This window comes from Balaenoptera borealis (genome assembly GCF_965194805.1).
Source record: "Balaenoptera borealis genome assembly, chromosome: 3".
In the NCBI taxonomy this organism is placed as follows: Eukaryota; Metazoa; Chordata; class Mammalia; order Artiodactyla; family Balaenopteridae; genus Balaenoptera; species Balaenoptera borealis.
In genome coordinates, this window is record NC_138866.1 from 27,104,510 (window position 1) to 27,125,511 (window position 21,002).

At 48.1% G+C, this 21,002-nt stretch overlaps 1 protein-coding gene and 2 long non-coding RNA genes across 4 annotated transcripts; 1 reads left to right on the plus strand and 2 right to left on the minus strand.

The window, feature by feature from the left end:
- Positions 1-2,497: 2,497 nt before the first annotated feature.
- On the minus strand, positions 2,498-8,267 carry LOC309626634. Of its 2 annotated transcripts, XR_014243337.1 has the most exons (3): positions 7,246-8,267; positions 3,906-6,563; positions 2,498-2,842 (listed from the first exon to the last, which is right to left on the minus strand). It is a non-coding gene; the product is annotated as an uncharacterized lncRNA (long non-coding RNA). The 2 variants fall into 2 exon arrangements; XR_014243338.1 differs by having other exon boundaries at positions 3,906-8,267.
- Positions 8,268-8,424: 157 nt separating this feature from the next.
- On the plus strand, positions 8,425-9,205 carry LOC309627056. Its single transcript, XR_014243519.1, has 2 exons — positions 8,425-8,803; positions 9,176-9,205. It is a non-coding gene; the product is annotated as an uncharacterized lncRNA (long non-coding RNA).
- Positions 9,206-17,340: 8,135 nt separating this feature from the next.
- FOS (Fos proto-oncogene, AP-1 transcription factor subunit) lies at positions 17,341-20,779 on the minus strand. The gene is made up of 4 exons (XM_082388610.1): positions 20,474-20,779; positions 19,441-19,692; positions 18,909-19,016; positions 17,341-18,785 (listed from the first exon to the last, which is right to left on the minus strand). The coding sequence occupies exons 1-4, from the start codon at positions 20,612-20,614 to the stop codon at positions 18,144-18,146; spliced, it is 1,143 nt and encodes a 380-aa protein (XP_082244736.1). The 5' UTR covers positions 20,615-20,779; the 3' UTR covers positions 17,341-18,143.
- Between the last annotated feature and the right edge of the window lie 223 nt (positions 20,780-21,002).

The window sequence follows — 21,002 nt, forward strand, 5'->3', positions numbered from 1 at the left end:
AATTAACTTTTATTTCCAAAAGGACAATATATTATATATTCATCTTCCTCTGACTATTCATCTTTATAACAATGCAGTCATAAAATGAAATTTTTAATTAATTTTTATAGAGAAAGGGGTCTTCAAAGTGCCCAGGGCCCACGAAAGTCATAATGCAGCCCTGATGAAGAAAAAAAAACAGGAGTGGGAAAAGCCAACAGTGGCAAAAGAAGAAAATCGCTGCATAGATGGGCTCCTCCCAGTCTTAACATCCTTCAGTTCTGGGAGTTTCTTTGCCTCAGCATGGCTGGGATCCTTTACAGAGTGTATTCTTTTTTTTTTTTTGGCCCTGCGACATGCATCGAACCCAGGCCCCCTGAAGTGGAAGCACAGAGTGTTAACCACTAGACCGCCGGGAAGTCCCTACAGAGTGTATTCTTTTTTTTTTTTTAATTTTTATTTATTTATTTATTTATTTATTTATTATTGGCTGTGTTGGGTCTTCATTTCTGTGCGAGGGCTTTCTCTAGTTGCGGCAAGCGGGGGCCACTCTTCATCGCGGTGCGCGGGCGTCTCACTATCGCGGCCTCTCTTGTTGCGCAGCACAGGCTCCAGACGCGCAGGCTCAGTAATTGTGGCTCACGGGCCTAGTTGCTCCGCGGCATGTGGGACCTTCCCAGACCAGGGCTCGAACCCGTGTCCCCTGCATTGGCAGGCAGATTCTCAACCACTGCGCCACCAGGGAAGCCCCAGAGTGTATTCTTAAGAGTACATTTTCCTTAAAGATGCAGACGTAGAGAACGGACTTGAGGACACGGGGAGGGGGAAGGGTAAGCTGGGACAAAGTGAGAGAGTGGCATGGACATATATACACTACCAAATGTAAAATAGATAGCTAGTGGGTGGCAGCTGCATAGCACAGGGAGATCAGCTCGGTGCTTTGTGACCACCTAGAGGGGTGGGATAGGGAGGGTGGGAGGGAGATGCAAGAGTGAGGGGATATGGGGATATATGTATGCATATAGCTGATTCACTTTGTTATACGGCAGAAACCAACACAACACTGTAAAGCAATTATACTCCAATAAAGATGTTAAAAAAAAAAAGAGTACATTTTCCTAATGCTATTGGAATCTGTGTGCCCATCTGCTTTTAGGAGAAGATCTTGTTCCCCAAGAATTTTGCGTGAGTTTTAAAATTCATGCGTGCAGTCTTTATCTAATACTTGGTCAATTTTTGCCATGCCCCTCAGTGGCCGGCAGAGGGCGCAGCGACTCAAATTTAGGTGTGGGAATCGGTGGTGTGTAAAACAGAAAGAGGCTGTAGACTGAAAGCCTTGCTGCTCAGAGTGGCCCTGGGACCAACATGGGTTTGACCCGGGAGCTTGTTAGAGATGCAGAGTCTTGGACCTGACCCTAAGGTGGACCCTAGACACCCGGAATCAGAATTTGCATGTTGAGAAGATCCCCAGGTAATTTATATACACCTTTAAGTTTGAGAAGCACTGGTTTAAAGTTTCTAGTCTTAGAAAGGGAAGCCTGCTTCCTCAAGGGAGAGAAGGATGGGAGAGCAGCTGGCTAAGGCATTCCTCGCAGCCCCCAAATCTCCTGTTCCTTCAGCCAACCAGCCAGCATCAATTAGGATGGGATTGAAGCCACAGGAGGGGATGTAAAGGCATTTTACAGGTCACAGATGAACTGTCTTCTTCTTCTTCCCTTTCAATAACTGTTTGTTGAGTGTCTACTATGTGCTGGGCATCAGGGGTACAAAAGTGAACAAAAAACAGACCCTGTTCCTGCCCTCATGGAGCTTTCAGCCCAGTGAGGACACCAAGAGTGAATAATCACAAACACACATAACTACAAACTGTGGCATTGCTATGAGGGCACAGAGGGCCATGAGAGAATAGCGGAAGGAAGGGGACTGGCTCATACCGAATGGCTGGGAAGGCCTCTGTGAGCAAGTGAGCTTTAAGCTTGAGATCGGAAGGGTGCCTAGGAATTAGCCAGCAAGGGTGGGCATTCCTGGCAGGGGAAACAGAATGCACAAAGGTCACCCAACAGGGAGGAACATGGCACACTCAAGGAACTGAAAGAAGACTGGCCTGGAGTGATGCAACGTGGGACTGAGAGGAAGGCAGAAAGCAGCCTCGCGGGGCCAGGGACCAAAGGACACAGGCTCCATCTCAGATCTTATAGAGGTGGCCTCCCAGGCCACACAGGGACTGGCACCTGGCTCTGTTTCCGAGGGTCCCTGCTCCAAATGGCCCATGTGGACATCTCACCCGTGTCCGTTGGGTTCCCGTTCTCCCCCACGCCCACACTCCTCTCTGCTAAACTTGCCTCAGCCTACCCTCCATCAGCTTCTTCTCTATCACTTGTCTGCTTCTGCCTTCCACTCCCCAGCGTCTTCCCCCTTCACCGTGTACACCTGCTCGAGTTCTCCCCACAACGTTCCCAGGCAACCAGACCTCACCCTCAAGACAACTTCTTCCCCTGAAGAAAAGACAATCCATAAATCAGAAACAATCACCATTTATTGAGGGCTCATCCTGTGCTGTGCCAGGCACCACTTGACACTCTTTTTTTCATTCAATCCTCACAACAATCTCATTCCATAGCTACTATCATTCCAGTTTTTTAATTAATTAATGTATTTATTTATGGCTGTGTTGGGTCTTCGTTTCTGTGCGAGGGCTTTCTCCAGTTGCGGCGAGCGGGGGCCACTCTTCATCGCGGTGCGCGGGCCTCTCACTGTCGCGGAGCACGGCTCCAGACGCGCAGGCTCAGTAGTTGTGGCTCACGGGCCCAGTTGCTCCGCGGCATGTGGGATCTTCCCGGACCAGGGCTCGAACCCGTATCCCCTGCATTGGTAGGCAGATTCTCAACCACTGCGCCACGAGGGAAGCCCTCATTCCAGTTTTACATTTGAGGAAATTGAAGTGCAGAGAGGGTAAGTCATTTCCTCAAGATTGCACAGCTAGAAACTGGTTGAGCCAATACTCCCTTCCCACTTGTCCTATGTACAGTGTACTGACTGCACAGCTGTTTCAAAAGCCTCCAAAAGGAGTGCCCCCTAGGCCCAGCTCGAACGAACTAATCTCAGATGTGCACAAAAACTTCGCCACAAAGATATTGGCATCCTTGTCTATAATAGCAAAAAATTTAGAAACAGCCCAAAGGTCCAAGAATACAGGATTGGTTAAATTGTTGGATGTTTAGAATTCTATGTGACTAGCTATTAAAGTGATCACGTAGAAAAAATTGTCTGTGTTCATGATCTATGGTATAGAAAAACAAGATTATAAAACAGTGTTCTGGCCTGGTGTTATGTTCATGAAAACTACAATGTATAAATTAAAAAGTATAAAACTAAAGTGTATATTGGAAAGGGAGAATCAAAACTTTTGGCAGCGGTTACCTCTGTAATGGGATTACAGGTGATTTTTATTTTCTTTATTTTGATTATCTGAATTTTCAAAGGTTTCACCAGGAGCATCTATTTCTTTTGGAAAGGAGGGGTGGAAGAAAAAAATCAGGAGGTGTCTGAGTTCTGAGCCTTTCCATTTATTATTGTTACCTATTAAAAAAACAAACATACTGTTCTTCTGGGAACATTTTGAAAACATTTTTATTACAAAAGCAATCTGTGTGCTCGCCAAAAACGAAAAATCAGAGAGTACAAACAAGCAAAGAGAAGAAAACGAAAAACACATTCCTTTCTCCCCAGAGACAACCAATATTAGCACCTTCGTGACTCTTCACAAGCCACGTCTCAGTTCTGCACCAGGTACTAGTCCTTGGGTGCTCCCCACCCCACCCCCGTTGCCATGACTGGAAACATGAGTTTGGAATGAGGCTTACAGATTCCTCTGTGATCCCCAAAGAGCTCCTAAGACCATCTGGGATCCCAGAACAACAACTTACTTAGTGTAGACCCCAGCCTGTCAGGGCGCACAACTCCTTGTGGGTCACAGGGGACGAGAGCCGTCAAGGGTGAGGACCATAAGAGTGATTCCCAACATGTTTGGGATTGCAACACTCTATCATCGTCGGATTTTGCAACCCTCCTTCCCCCTTCTAAAAGAACCCAAAGGACTGCATCACAGCATTTGTATGTGCCGTTTAGTACTTTTCCATCCATGCAGCTGAAGGGAATTAAGGTTATCTTGGCTGTAAGACTATGACAACCCTCCTCCCCTCCACCCCTCGGATAATTACGGGCAATCATTCTGGGATGTCCTGGGTCAGGGCTGGGAATGGCAGCTTTGAGGAGCTGTGCAGGCAAATTCTGCCATGAGGGCGGCTGTGCCAGGCCTGGGAGGCCAGTTCCAGGGCAGGATGTGTCCGGGCCATTCTCTCTCTCGCACACACACACACACACACACTCAACAACAACAGGTTTCCAAGGCCCACCCTGCCCATGCCCTCTTTTACTAAAGTCCCACCTCGTGGGAAGGACGGGTCCCCAGCTGCTGGCACCTGGCCCCACTAGGTCCACACCCTCAGCGCAGTCCCCAGGCAGGAAATGTCCCTAGAGCCAATACACGAGCCAAACCATTCCTGGTTTTTTCAGATGTTGTGATATCCAGTCATGGCCCAGACCCAGGGCCTACCCTCCCAACCCCAAGCTCCAGGAGTTGAGCTGGTCCCATTGCTACTCAGTACGTTCAATCTTTCTTGAAACCTCAAAGATTTTGGAGACGCTATTCTCCTTTAGATGTGGCTCCTCTCATAGATAATAATAACTATATTATATTATATATAACTATATATATTATAACTATATTATTATAGTTTCTGTTTATTAAACTCCTGATATGCCAGGCTTTTTATAATCATGTAATGTACCCGCAGTCTTTGGAAGTAGACACAATTATCCTCACTTCACAGATGAGAAAGCTCAGGCCCCAAGAGGTAGAGTGATCTGCCCAAGGTCAAACAACTAGTGACAGAGACAGGAATCCACCCAGACCTGCATGACCACATAGCTCATGCGCTGCCCAGGAAGGTCGGTGCAGAAGGGAGCAAAGAGATCTTATAACCTTCCCCCGTTCCATTTGTAAAACAGTTACATTGGAAAACAGATCGACAAACTGCTATATTTCACCTACTATGTGCCAGGCACTGTTCTTGCACTTTGCATATATCAACTCAATTTATCCTCATCATACCACTAGGAGATGAGTAGTTCTTTTTACAGATGAGAAAACTGAGGCACAGAGAACAGAGTAAACTTGCCTAAGGCCACACAGCAAGTGGTGGGGTCTGGACAGAAACCCGGCTCTGGAGGGTGTGCTGCCTCTCCGATCCCAGGAGCAGAGGCCTCCCCTCTCCTAGTTCTTTGTCCTCTGACTTTCCTATGTCACCACCCTCCTCATCTTTCGGAGAGTCCACTTTACACTTCCTCATCCCTCTCTGGGTGGTGGTGGTGTTCTCTTGTGAAACTGCTTTGTGCAACTACTTCTTGTGCAAGACTGTCTTTGATTAGATCATTATCTAGATTTCCAAAGAACTGAGAGGAAGGTTTATCAAAGCAAAGGCTTGGAGTTGCTTCTGGAGAAATTAATCAATTAATTAATCAATTAATCAGCAAGGGCTTGAGAGCAGGTTTTGTCCCCAGCCCTGTGCTGGGCGTCTATGAACACAAAAGACACCCAGGACCTGGCCTCAACTCTCAAGGAAACAACAGTAAAGACAGTATGTAGGACTTCCCTGGTGGTGCAGTGGTCAAGAATCTGCCTGCCAATGCAGGGGACACGGGTTCAAGTCCTGGTCCGGGAAGATCCCACATACGGTGGAGCAACTAAGCCCGTGCACCACAACTACTGAGCCTGCACACTAGAGCCCGTGAGCCACAACTACTGAGCCCACGTGCCACAACTACTGAAGCCCGTGTGCCTAGAGCCCGTGCCCTGCATCAAGAGAAGCCACTGCAATGAGAAGCCCGTGCACCGCAATGAAGAGTAGCCCCCGCTTGCCGCAACTAGAGAAAGCCCGCGCACAGCAACAAAGACCCAACACAGCCAAAAAAAAAAAAAAAAAAAAGACAGCATGTAAGCGTGTGCTCTGTGTGCTGGGTCTGTGCACAGCTGTATTTTATAAGATATACAGGAGAGGAGTCAGAAAAGTTGTTATGAAGGAGATGGAATTTGAAATAGGGTTTGAGAGAAGGGGCAAGGAAACCTTGTTCACTCTGATGGAGATAACAAAACTTGGCAGAAGGAAAAAAAGCAGTCCAGGCGAGAGAAACAACAGAAGTGTTTTCTGCATCCAAATCAATCAGATCCTCAGAAATAAACTAAAGAGAGAAAAAACTGGGATTATTTTTTCTGCCAAGTTTTGCTATTTCCATCAGTGAACAAAGAAAATCTCTTCCCCTAGCTGTGATGCTGCTTCTGGAATTGAAGAAGGGTGCTCTGCCTCATATGTCCACCAGGCGGCAGAGCTGCTACTCCTGTCGCTAGAGCTCCAAGTACAATCAATCCAGCGAGAAAGGTGAAGGATCCCAGACTCCTCCTCAAATCAGCAGGTTGGAACGGCCCTGGGCCAGCGGTGGGCACCAGTCTTCTCAGTCTTAGCTGCCTACAGTCAGGGAGGAAATAGAATATAGAATGTAAGAGGAAGTTGGGTGAAACAGAAAGGGAAGAGAGAGAGAGACATTAAAGAGGCATTCCCTCACAGGATCTAACCTCTATGTACCGTGAAAAGACCTTCCAATGAGCAGAAAAGGGGTCTCCATGGGTTCAGGCTATTCTGCTATTGTCTTCTGCCTTCTGCTATTGTCTTGACTGAGAAAAGTTAATGGGAGGCTTGGGTAACTATGAAAAATAATCAACTGCTAGTCTAAGACTGGTTTCAAGACAGCCAATTCGGGCTCTCTGGACAAGGGTAGCCATTCCAGCCACTGGAAGGAGGAACTCTTGTGGTTTGGGGAGTACGACCCTCCTGGCCATCACCCCAGGCCCTGGTGTCATGCTGTGGGCTGTATGGGGCAGTAGGCATGCCACTGGCACCCTTTAAAGGAGCCCTGAAGTCAGTATTTAGCTTTACTGTACATTCCACCATCTGAGCCAGGCAACAGGGTCCTGAAGCCACAAGAGCAGAGGGGGTTAGAGGGGAGGTGGAAGGGACACTAGTTTGAAGCCAGACATGTTGGCTTTTATCTATCTCGGACTAGCTGTGCAACTTGCAGGAGTAAACCAACTTTTCTGAGCCTTCGTTCCCCCATTTGTAAAATTGAAAGGCTGAATTAGAGCAATCGTACCTGATGTGCGTTCTAGCTCTGAAATTCTGAAAAACACACACTCCTTTGGCCAGAGGAACTGGGGAATGGGCGAGGGTTGAGGGTGGAGGGCGGTAGCCGCGACCGAGCAGCCTCAAGAGTCCACCCCACCCCTGCAGTCGGCTCCCCGGCAGTAGCCACTGCGGCACTGCCCGCCCCACCCCCGCCCTCATGGCCGGGCGGCGCACACCCACGGCTCCCTCCGAGACTTCTGGAATCTCGCTGGATTCCTCCCAGGAATGTTTATTGCCCCTTACATCTGCAAATCGCTCTACATCAACAACCCTACTGCGCGAGCATTAACCATCGCTGCAATATTCCTCGTTCCGCCCGTAAGAGGAATTGCGGGGGTCTGGATTTATGAAGGTGAAATCCGAAAGTGATTTGCCTGGGATTCATTCAATAATCAGTTAGCAACAGTTAATTAAGCGCCTAATACGAGCAAGGCGCAAAGAGACGCACAAATCCAGTTACTATGGAGGTCAGAATTGTAGGGGTCCTCAAAGAACTTCACTGATATTCCAATTATGTAATGCGCCGCTCCCCCCCCCCCAACGCCTGTAACTAAAAGGTGATGGACGATCTCCCCTCACAAGCCTGACGACACAGAGCCCCACCCCCAAAGTTCATTTTACCAGGCTAGGTAAAGGGAAGTGACCTTCCCAAGGTCACTTATCCCCCAAGGGGCAACACTGATCCCAGAACCTCGGTCTTCAAAGCTTTCCACTGCGCCATGGACGAGAATTTTAAGTTCAAGCCTATAAAATGTAAAATAGTGAGGCGAAGGATGGCTGTTTCCATGATTTCCGGGCACAGAGTGAGAAAATCGTGATCCCAGCTCTCCCACCCTAAACAGACGAAACAGCCCAAATCTTGGCTGCAGCCTCAACGAGACAAATGTTTGGGACCCCAGAGTTCATCCATCAGTCATCCACGCCTTCCCCCGGGGTCCCTATCGCCCCTGCTCCCCGCCTCCGCTCGGGTGTCGGGGATGGGTCTGGGGTCGCGTGGAACAGAGCGGCCCGCAGCAGCCCCACGGGGGCGTGGCCGGGGACAGAGGGCGGGGAAGGCGGGAGTCCGGCTCCCAGCCTCGTCCCGACGGGCGGCGCCGTGGCTGAGCCAAATATGGGCAGAGCGGAAGCAGCGGGCAGACGTCACGGCGCCGGGTGGGGGCCGAGCTGCGGGGCAGATGACGGGAGGCGCTGACGGCACCTACGTCTCACCATGGAAACCAAACAGTAAATAGAGGAATTGCGAGCTCCTGGCGCGGCCCGACCCAGCGACCTGGCCTGAAGCAAAGGGCCGGAAGCTGGGAAGGGCCGGGAGAAACCTGGGCTTGGCAGAGGAAGGCAGGGGCGCGGCGAGGGTGCTCCGAGGGCGGAGAAGGGACGCCGAGAGAGCACCCCCTCTGACAGGTCCTTGGGAAGCCGGCTCTCCCTCAGCCCAGGATCCAGCAGGGGCAGGTCAAGAACAGAAAGAAGCCCTCCTGGATGGAAAGAAGCCTTCCTGTCCTTTTTGAAGGGCTTCCTCGGCCTGCAAGGTTGTTGGGGATATTGGTGTTTCTTTGTTTTTCCTTACTAGGGTCTAAGAATTCACACATTGGGACCGCACTACCCGGACTCAAATTGCAGCTCCGCCACCCTAGTTGGCTGATCTTGAGCAGATCACAATCTTCTGTGCCCCGGACTATATTATCTATAAAATAAGGGTAATAGCAGGACTTACCTGTATTTATGAGTTAATATAAATGTGTTTGTGTGTGTGTTTGGAACAGTGTCTAGCGCATTGTGAGCCTCAATTAGTGCTAGCTGTTAATTTTTATTCCTAAGCAACACAACAGTGGGTTAGTAGTTTAGTCAACTACTAAATTATACTTCTGATGTAATGGGTTTTTTCTTGATTCGTTTTTTAGTTTTAAAATAAATAAAAAGAATTTTCCGGACTTCCCTGGTGGCGCAGTGGTTAAGAATCCGCCTGCCAATGCAGGGGACACGGGTTCGAGTCCTGCTCCAGGAAGATCCCACATGCCACGGAGCAACTAAGCCCATGCACCACAACTACTGAGCCTGCGCTCTAGAGCCCGTGAGCCACAGCTACTGAGCCCACGTGCCTCAACTACTGAAGCCCGCATGCCTAGAGCCCGTGCTCCACAAGAGAACCCACCGCACTGAGAAGCCCGTGCACTGCAACAAAGAGTAGCCCCCGCTCTCCGCAACTAGAGAAAGCCTACCCAACGCAGCCAAAAAGAAATAAATTTATTTAAAAAAAGAAAAAAGAAAACTCAACAGTAGTCCCAGCAACTGTTTAGAACTTGAAACAACAAAAGATTTTTTCAGGAAAGAGTATTTTGTCACTGATGATGTCTAGAATTCCCAGTTCATGGTGTTAATTAAAAAGCAGACCAAGTTGAACTGGTTTTATTATTACTTTTAAATTCTCAGCAGGTAATGTGGATGACACACATTGTGTGTGTTTTGTGGATGACAGACCCTAGTGTGATCCCCAGTAATTCCTGCCTCCTGGTGTCCATGTTGGGAATTTGTGTGATTCCCTCCCCTTGAGGTGGAACCTGAGGCTTGCTTCTAAGCAACAGAATATGTGGCAAAGGTAATGGGATGTCACCCCTAGATTATGTCGTGATGTATATATATCTCCATCTTGCTAGCACACACTAGTAGGTTTTCCTGCTGGGCTTGATGAAGTGAGCAGCCATGTTGAGGAAGCTCACAAGGCAAGGAACTATGAGCAGTCTCTAGGACCTGAGGGTGGCCTCCGGCCAACAGCCAGCAAAGAGCTGGGCCTTAGTTATAAAATCACAAGGAAATAAAGTCTGCCAACAACCCGGATGAGCTCAGAAGCAGATTGTTTCCCATTCAAGCATCCAGCTGAGAATGAGCTTGTCTGACACCTTGATTGCAACTTTGTGAGACCTTGAACAGAGGACTGAACTAGGCTGTGCCTGGACTCCTGACCCACAGAGACTGTGAGATAATGAATACGTGTTGTTTTAAGCTGCTCGATTTGTGGTGATTTGTTATACAGAAACAGAACACTAATCCACCCTCTTTGCCTGTACCTGGCACTTGCTTGGTGCCCCACTGTAGCACTGCATACGCTGCTCAGACCTTCTACCCTAAATGATGTGGTGTGGGCCTCTTCAATGCATTGCCACAGTCGTCATCTGATATCATCAATGTTTTGAAGCTGAAGGGGAGGTTTGAGATTTTTGAAACCCACTCCTGATTTGGTAGAGGAAACAGTCTCAGAGAGGTTAGAATGTCACCCCAGGTCATAAAAGTACATATTTAGGGGCAGATTTAACATTTTAGCAAAACAGTTAAGCACTTTGGACTTTAGAGTCACAGAGAGCTGATTTCAAATCTAAGATCTGCTACTTAGCAGTTGTGTGACCTCGGTTAACTCAACTTTTCCTAGATCATCTTCCTATTGGTAAAATGAGGATCCTAATTGTATCTTCCTCATAGGTTTGTGGTGAGGACTAAATGAGAGTATCCATTCAACAAAACAATTATTGTGTGCCTGTTATGTGCTAGTTGCTAGAGGCAAAATGATTAGCAAAGCAAATCTGGTCTCCGATTTAGCGTTGCCTGTAAAGTACACGGCGCAGCCTGGAACGTAGCAAGCACATGTGAAATGCTGACCATTATCAATATTATGTCCTAGGTTCTATCCCAACCACATGCCTCCAGACAAGCTCTACAAATTGACATCATAGAACCTCTGCCATGTAATTCCAACTGCCTACATCCCCTCCCCACCCCAATATTCCACAGGTATCTTGAGCTCAGTGTGTCCAACACAGGACTTACCTTCTTATCCCCCAAACATGCTCTTCTTCCTAGAGTCACAAAGTCATTGGGGGACCCACAAGCCTCCTTGTGGGTCAAGCCTGGTAAAGCTGGGAGTGAGCTTGGATTCCTCCCTCTCCCTCACCTCCCACATCCACTCAGTCACCAAGTCCCAACAGTCCTACCTGCTAATTACCTCTTGTTGCCTCCCTGTTCCCACCACCACTGCCTGGGTTCAACCTACACACAACTGAACTAAGTAAATACCAGGCTCTTCATGATCTGGCCACAGTTACCTCTTCTTGACCTGTCTCCAGCCCCCTCCACTTTGATGTGGCAATATTGATGTAAATGAAATCAACTGTACTTATATGACGCTCTATAGTGTACATCTCCCATGCAGTCTTCCCCCAGCCCCGCATTTTATAGTCCAGCAAAACTAACTGCGTTGTCTTCTGGGTCTGTGCCTTTACAGCGTATATCCCTCTGCCTCCTGCAATCCTCCCTCTGCCACTTGCTCATCTAGCAAATTCCAACCATCTTTGAAGCCCAGCTCAGCGGTCACCTTCCCAGAGACTCCCCCAGATAGAGTTCATCACTCCCTCCTTCTCATAACCCCTGCACATCTCTTGTCAATTTTCACTGCTACAGTGTGTGTAATACGTTTATGTGTCTTTCTCCCTTTCCAGGCCAGGAACTCCAGCCTGTGTCTTCTTTGCATCTGAATCCAGCACCTGATACAGAGTAGACACCCAGAAACTTTTTTTGTTTAATATTTATTTATTATTTATTTTGGCTGTGACAAGTCTTAGTTGCAGCATGTGGGACCTTCGTTGAGGCATGCGGACTTCTTGGTTGCAGCATGCATGTGGGATCTAGTTCCCAGATCAGGGATCGAGCCCAGGCCCCCTGAATTGGGAGCATGGAGTCTTACCACTGGACCACCAGGGAAGTCCCTGGAAACTTTTTTTTTTGGCTGTGTTGGGTCCTCATTTCTGCACGTGGGCTTTCTCTAGTTGCGGCGAGCAGGAGAGCTACTCTACATTGTGGTGGCTTCTCTTGTTGTGGAGCACGGGCTCTAGACACACGGGTTTCAGTAGTTGTGGCATGCGGGCTTCAGTAGTTGCAGCACACAGGCTCAGTAGTTGTGGCACACAGGCTCTAGAGCTCAGGCTCAGTAGTTGTGGTGCACGGGCTTAGTTGCTCCGCGGCATGTGGGATCTTCCCGGACCAGGGCTCGAACCTGTGTCCCCTGCATTGGCAGGCAGATTCTTAACCACTGCGCCACCAGGGAAGCCCCCTGGAAACTTTTTATTGAATGAGATGAAGTCCATGCTTGCTCCAGAAGATATATATTTTCTCCCTTGACCCCCATCTCCCTAAATTATAAAGCAATAAATAATAGCTCACCCTTCTATAATACTCCTGTGTGCCCAGGCACTGTAATAAGCTCCATACATACTAACTTATTTAATGCTCACAACAACCCCAGAGGTGGATACAATTATAATCTCCCTTTCACAGATGAGGAAACTAAGGTGCAGAGAGGAGAGGTAAACTGCCCAAGGTCAAGGAGCCAGGATTCAAAGCTGAGTCCATGCTCTGAACCACTCTGCTATATTGGATCCAATGCCTCGAATCCAGATTAATTTATCATGTTTATTTGATAAGTTTAGCTGCAATGACAGTCTCATGATTGACTAAAAAGCCTGAAAATGAATCACTGTTTCTGTAGCTCTGACCCCAAATTGCTCCCCAAAGTAAACATGGGAGCAACTGGGACCTGTGCCATTTACCCTTATGATGGAGGTGCTGCATTTTGCTCCACTCGCTTTAGTAGGGTCCCCTTCCTACAGGCCTGCTTCTAATGTAGCTGATGCTCAAACCCCTCCGGGTTCTTATTCTCATCAACTGATTGAACCAAACCTCAGCACCATGTCAGTTTGAGCTGAAAGTTAAAACAGTTTATTAGTTAAGAAGATCTGATGACCATCAGGACAGGCAGCCTCCTTGGGACAACAGCCAGAGCCCTTTCTGCTCTGTGTCCTCTTGGGCAGCTGAACAGTGCTCGAGAAGGGCAAAGGAAAGGCAGCTTAGATTAGTCCGTGGATCGGTGTGTGGAGCCATTGAAATGAATTGCGTTACAACTAAACCAGTTTATGCTTCTGTTGCATTCACCTGCGTGCAACGTGGAGCTCTATTGAGCCAGCACCCTTCAGGGACTTTGAACTCGTTCATCAGGAGTCAATACACTTTATTCCCATCTGCTTTTGCCCAGGTCTGGGCATATTCTTGTAAATGATGATTGTGATAATGATATTGATATTGGTAATGATCGTGATAGCCTCTAACCCTATTCTTCTATTCTCATGCAGACTAAATTGTAAGTTTTATAGTTTAGCACACCAAGTGCTAGGATCCAAAACTCAAATGCATTTGTGTGATAGTCTGAAATTTTTATTTTATATCAATGAGAGTGAAAAACATTGTTTTGTTTGTTTCCTTGAAGATGATGATACTTAAATTTACATATGCATCTACTCTTCATTTGGTATTGAAACAAATTTCTCAGTTTGTAATTAGTCTAGAAGTGTCACTGACCTGCAGTATACTTGTATTTTTTGGTGCCCCTCAAAATTCCTTCCCAAGCCAGCTAGTTCATCGTCTTAATATTGTAGAACTCTTGACAAGAATTTTTTTTTAAAACGAGAAGCCATGCTCTTTCACTCAGGAAGAAATCTATGAAGAACACAGCTCGTCTTCACTGTTAAGTTCTAGTTCTCTCCCTTTAGATGTTTTTGTCAATTTTATCCACCTTCATTCATTCATCCATCTCCATTCATTTAACAGGCATTTGAGTCCCTAGTAGTCCTTGGGGCTAGAGGGGTGAACAAGACAGAAAAGGTCCCTGCTCACATGGAACTTACAGGCAGTGGTAAAGGGTGGAAATTTGTTAAAAAGGGAAAGGAAACATAAATAAGGTGTTACAGAGAGTGATAGAACGACCTGGGAAGGCTTCTTGGAGGGGATGTTCTTTGAGCTGAGTCCTGACCAACAGGAAGGAGCCAGCCTGGGAAAAGAAGCCCAGGCAGAGGGACAGCAAGTGCAAAGGTCCTGCAGCAGGGACACGCGTGCTATGTGTCAGGCATGGAAGGAAGGTCAGTGAGCAGAGTGCCTGCAGGGAAGAGGGACAGGAGATGGTGGTGGAGAGGAGTCAAGAGTGAGCTCTTTAATATTTATAGCAAAACAGCGCAGCTTAAAATGCTCTGATATTCAGCGTTCAAGTGATGCTCATATCTCATTTATATTGTGAGGAATATGATTATTCTGTGTTTGGAGGAAGTCTCACACACAGCTGAAAGATTGAATTTTTGTTTTCGAATTTTTTTTTTTACTTGAAAAACATAAAAACTTCAGCTGATTTCCTTAGAGTAATCTGAAAACTTTTACTTTGCCTCTGTCTCTACTTTGTCCATTAATTAAAGATAGCATAATTGATTTACTTTCCTTCACGCATGGAAAGTTGCTGTTGATACAAATTGTTAGAACAGATTGTTAAATGCTACCCTTTAATTTGGAGAATTACACAAGATGCAGGGATGTGCAAAGGTGATGCAGAGTCTACAATCCACTATTATATAAAGATAATTCTCTTTTCTTCTACGCTTTTTCCATCTAAAATTAATTTGGAGCTGGAAGCACAAAGGCGGTGCATTCACTTTGAAGTTGAATTGGCAGAAGTAATCCAGGGAGGCAGCAGAGGAATTCCAGGAGCCAAAGATGGAACTGGGGTATATGTTTGAAGCCAGACATAAAAGATATGAAATCCCCATTGCTTAATATCATAACAAGGCCTAGAAGAGGAGAATTTAGGGAGTATGTGTGGAATATATTTCTGCCTGTGGAAATAGTGCAGAATTTATTCATTTATCCACCCAGCAAATATTTGTTAACCCTGTACTATGTGCCAGGCACTAAGCCAGGTCTGGGGATCCATTAATGAACAAATTAGACATTCTCCCCATAAAGAAATGACACCCTTGCATCCTTATTTCCATCTCTTGCTATTATATGAGTATCTTTTGTATCAGCGAACGATGGTGCCCTGAGATAGTCATTTTGTTGAGACCAGTGTAAGGCCATATCGTGTGGGTAGGGATAGAGTCTTTCCCAAAAGGAAGTTGACATTCCCAATGTCCATCACCCATGGGAGTTGTTGAATCCTGAGTCAGGAAAAGAGGATTTGGAAGGAGCCCCTTTAGCTAGAAAGAGAGGAAATTCCTTTCTTCTCTTGATCCCATGAGAATGGTGGGCAGAGAGCTTGGTGGGATGTCAACCCAATGGCGGACCCTATAGGCCCTCTGAGAAGCCTGTTAAAGAGATTCTCTGTGTGCAAGGCCCTCTCCTGGACCTTTAATGCAGGCTTGCTGATGGAGCAGCCTGGTCTCAGCTGGGCTATGGTGAACTAGAAGAAGGGTCTGCGTGCAGGCAGAGGCCAGGGCTGTCAAGTGAAAAGCAAGCCTCTCTCTCTAATCAGCATGGGGCTGACCGAAGCCATTAGTCAGGTCTCCAGGAGTTCAGTGTCCAGGGCTAGAGGTTTAGCTTCCCTTCCCCATCTGAGAAATCTGCTTCCATGGGTTGTTATTACTGTACATGTAGGGGATCCAGCTGGTTTCCTTCAGATATCTTCTTGTTACTTGAGATCTAGGTGTTAGTTACAGTAATTCTGTATCGAGTTTAGGTCCTATCTAAAGGCTACAGAAAATTTACCCTCTGGACAGCAAACAGGGAGTATAAGGCCATTTTCATTATTGCCGGACAGGCAAAAATAATATGCAAGTGATGTGTGAGAGATCAGTGCTCTTAAGAGCCTAAAGCAAGTTGCTTTCAAATGTCAGTTATCATGTGAGGAGCTGGGAGATCATAGGTGTGAACACCACCCTCAATGGAACTGTCATTTTAAATTAAAACTTTCAACTTGGCTGAGTATGACATCGCATAACCACCCAGTGATTTTTATTATCACCAAAGCATTAGAAGGCTGGCCCTGAAGCTCCTCTTCCACCTGGCATGGGTGCAAATCTGGGCTCTGGCTTCCGAGCTTGGTGCCCACATGATAGCAGAGAGCAGGGGAGGAAGGACACCGCCTCCTCTCTTTGTGGTTGGTACCTGTGCATGAAAGCACCCCATCACCAGAGGTGTCCCAGACAAAGGTCATGTTCTTCATTAAGATGATAAAGTTTCTAAGTTAAAGCTTATTCAGTCATGTTGACTTCTCCTTCTCGAGCTATCATGTAACTTTTTATTTACCGAATGATCAACCATTGTTTGTACTGTCTGAGATCTCTCGAATTCTCAGAGCCAGGTTTTTCTTCCCCCAGTGAATGTCAGGCATATGTTAAAGAAACGTCAGAAATTACAATGCATTTATTATGAATGGATAGGGATGAGAACCCCCGTCCTTTCTTTCTGAGAATAAAAAGACTACAACTAAATGTATGTCTGTTTGAGTTAAGGACTGAAGAGTTAAGGACTGAAAAGTTGTGGGTTTATTTTTTTTCCTAACCAGGTGAAAACTTCTTCTTTTTTCTTTTTTTGGCCACACCACAAGGCGTGTGGGATCTTAGTTTCCGGACCAGGGATCAACTCCCCGTCCCCTGCATTGGAAGGGCAGAGTCTTAACCACTAGACCACCAGGGAAGTCTGAAAACTTTTTTTTTTGAACCAAGTGTTAAGAGGCAGTTCAGCCTGTTGGATAGGGTAATGAATGAAGAAGTTAAGATTCCAATCCCAATAGTGGAATATTGAGAAAGTCATCATTCTAACCGTTCAATTTGCTCTCCTTTAAGGAGGGAGTAACCGTCACATGATTTTGTGGCAAAAAGTTAAAGTGGCTCGTGCAAAGCTTAACTGTTTGCTAAAAGGATTCCTAGAAGACCAAGACATTTAAGTTTAGTATTAGCACAAGTAGACTTAAATATGCCCCTCTTCGACTTTTAAAACAGAAGAAGGAAGACATGTTCTCACAAAAGCTGTTGCAAAGCAGTTTCCCATTCCTAGAATCTCTAAGGGGAGACTCAGCACTGCAAGGTGAAGACACGCATCTGTACAATTTTCCAACCTCAGCTCCAGAGTTTCTCTCTTTTTGATAAGGGATCAAACAGAGCAGTGTGTCCCTTCCAGGAGCTACCCTTCTTGACAAACTGGTCTCCGATGATACCTTCTGGAATCTTACAAAACTTCCAGAATGAAAAGAGCACGAGGTTGGTCGCATTCAACTTAAATGCTTTTATTGACAATGTCTTTGAACAATAAGCAAACAATGCTTAAATTTTTCATTCAGATTCACTTTCCACATGTCAAAAGACCTCAAGGTAGAAAAAAATAAAATAAAAATATAAATATCTGAGAATCCATCTTAATAAATAAATTAAAAACACAATAAAACGTTTTCATGGAAAACTGTTAATGTCAGAACATTCAGACCACCTCAACAATGCATGATCAGTAACGTTACAATGAACATTGATGTTGAAGAAAAACTACAGTACATGGATATAGCTATTTATTTCTATCTACCAGAAAATAAAGTCATATCTTTTCTTAGTTTAATATTGGTCATTGCTAATCAGAACACACAATTGCCAGGAACACAGTAGTTATTGTTAAAATCAGCTGCACTAGATACAATTTGAAAATATCCAGCACCAGGTTAATTCCAATAACGAACCCAATAGATTAGTTAATGCTATGAGAAGATTAAAGAGAAAGAGAAAAGAGACACAGACCCAGGCCTGGCTCAACATGCTACTAACTACCAGCTCTCAGATGTGTAACTGGGAACAATACACACTCCATGCGTTTTGCTACATCTCCGGAAGAGGTAAGGACTTGGGTCCACACATGGATGCTGTCAAGTCCTTGAGGCCCACAGCCTGGTGTGTTTCACGCACAGATAAGGTCCTCCCTAGGTCTATGGGAACCCTCGAGGGAAGACGTGTTCCTCCTCTCTGTAATGCACCGACTCGGGCAGTGGCACGTGCGTGCCTGCTGCCTCCCCTCTCTGCCTGCTCACAGGGCCAGCAGCGTGGGTGAGCTGAGCGAGTCAGAGGAGGGCTCATTGCTGCTGCTGCCCTTGCGGTGGGCAGCCGCACAGCTGGGGAAGGAGTCAGCCTCAGGGTAGGTGAAGACGAAGGAAGACGTGTAAGTAGTGCAGCTGGGCGTACAGGTGACCACCGGGGTGCACAGGGGTTCCAGCTCTGTGGCCATGGGCCCCATCCCCAGGGAGCCACCGTGCAGGGGCTCCCAGTCTGCTGCATAGAAGGAACCAGACAGGTCCATGTCTGGCACAGAGCGGGCGGTCTCAGAGCCGCTGGGCCTGGACGATGCTGGGAACAGGAAGTCATCAAAGGGCTCAGCCTTCAGCTCCACGCTGCTGATGCTCTGGATGGGCTCCACTGAGGGCTTGGGCTCAGGGTCATTAAGGAGGGGTAGGGTGAAGGCCTCCTCAGATTCGGGGGTGGCAGCTTCAGGCAGGCCCCCGCTCAGATCAAGGGAAGCCACAGACATTTCTTCTGGGAAGCCCATATCATCAGGGATCTTGCAGGCAGGTCGGTGAGCTGCCAGGATGAACTCTAGTTTTTCCTTCTCCTTTAGCAGGTTGGCAATCTCAGTCTGCAAAGCAGACTTCTCATCTTCTAGTTGGTCTGTTTCCTGGATAGAGAGGACAAAGCAAAACATAAGACACGGTCTTACTCAAGGACGCTGCTCCCTTACGTCCAATCTCCAACTTTCCCCTTAAGTTTTAAAAAGAAATGACCCATGGGATCTACCTACCGCTTGGAGTGTGTCAGTCAGCTCCCTCCTTCGGTTCCGGCATTTGGCTGCAGCCATCTTATTCCTTTCCCTTCGGATTCTCCTTTTCTCCTCTTCTTCTGGGGACAACTGGGTTGGGGGGTGGGGAGAGCAGCATTCAGTAACAGTGTCTGCCATCAGTTCCATTCACCCACCCCAGTGACACTGGCTCCTGCAGCTTCCCAGCTCCTAACACCTCTTCTGTGAAGCCATTTCTAACCTGCAGTTGCAAGCTGGGTGTGACTTGCATTTAAAAATAAGAACCTCAGCAAGAGCCAAAGAAGAGCCCAGACTGAAAACATGAGATAGGAACCTATTAGGGAAGAAACTACACATTAGGGTATTTCTTAGAATGGGACTATCAGAGCCTAACTTGGGATGGAAAGGGCTTGGCTCGCCATTCGGGATGTCTAGTCATTTCCATCAATGGCTTCACCCTGTCCGCTGTGCTCCCCACCTCCACCGGTGCTTAAGCCACCCTACCCCCACCCCAGAGAAGGTGCTGAGAACTCACCTGTTCCACCTTGCCCCTCCTGCCAATGCTCTGAGCTCTGCCTCCGGTCATGGTCTTCATGACTCCAGCCCTGGAGTAAGCCCCAGCCGAGGGGGTGGGGACTCCATAGGGGTGGGGGGCTCTGGTCTGGGATGGGGCCACGGAGGAGACCAGGGTGGGCTGCACTAGCCACTGCAGGTCCGGGCTGGTCGAGATGGCAGTCACTGTCGGGATGAAGTTGGCACTGGAGACGGCCAGATCGGTGCAGAAGTCCTAGAATGGAACAGAAGGAGAAAGCTGACGTGAGTGAGCAGATTCTGGACGCAGGTGGGGTGAGCAGAGTTCCCAGTGCCGCATGCAGCAGGGAGAGAGAGAGGAGAAACCGTTCCGCCATGGACTGCTCAGGTCTTTTTACATGCCCCTCATCCTGGATGAAAGGTTTCCCCCTTTCTTCCCAAGAATTCCGCAGCGCAGTGCCTTTTTCCTCCATCCTGCTGCTGCGTTCCCGTTATCCCTTCAGCATCACTCGCTTGAAAGGGGGTTTGTTATAAATATCTCTGACGTCTGCGCTGACGCAGGCGCCGCTCCGGAGTCTCCTGAATGAACTCGCTTTTTATCAATGAAACTGCCTTACACACCCGCCTGCTTCACCCCACCCCTCCTCCTTGCTCCAGGCTGCGAGGGGAGGGGGGATTGCCGCTTTTTGCCTCCTCCCCGGAGGTGCCGGGCTCTAGTTGGCGAGTCTTTGCTTGGGACACTTTTGTCCCAGCTAATGTCAGAGAGCAGTCAGGGAGGGCGGGCCGGGGGCAGCTCAGAAAGAGCCTGCCGCGGGAAAGGAGAACCAATTCTTATTATGACAAGCTTGCGTGCGCTCCGAACAAGTTCGGGGCTCCCGAGGTAGGGCTGCTCCGGCCGGGGCAAGCCTCCCTCCGCCCCGGCGAAAGGGCTCCTCGACTCGTCTTCCTGAGCGTCCCGCCCCGGTTTCTCCTCCCCGGTGACCCCGAGCCCCGAGCCCCGAGCCCCGGGCCCCGCGGCGGCGCGAAGCCAGCCTCACCTGCGCATTGACGGGAGAGCCCATACTGGAGAAGGAGTCGGCCGGTGAGTGGTAGTAGGAGAGACTGTCCCCGGCCGGGGAGGCGCTGCTGCAGCGGGAGGATGACGCCTCGTAGTCCGCGTTGAAGCCAGAGAACATCATGATCGCGGGTAGTCAAAGCCGGGCGAGGGGCTGAGGGGAGGAGGCAGGTAGGAGATGCGGGGCAGAGCTAGGTAGGAGCGCTGTTGCTGCTCGCTCGCTGGGCCGCCGCCGGCTCAGTCTCTGATTCTTAGCTGCTCGCTGCCGATGCGGTTGGAAGTAGTAAGCGCCGCAGCCACCGCTTTTATAACCCTTTTGTGAATGAGCCCGACACGTCACGGGGCGCAACCATTGTGGCTCCCGGGGGGTGTCGCGCGGGCCTGGCCACATCTGCGGTCTCCTTGCCGTCTCCGCCGCCCTCGCAGCCCCCTGCCTCCCGTCTTGTCGTGTTTCTTTATCGTGCGAGCTTTTCGCAATCTGGGTCTTGGGGTCGCTTGGAGCCCCAGAGATG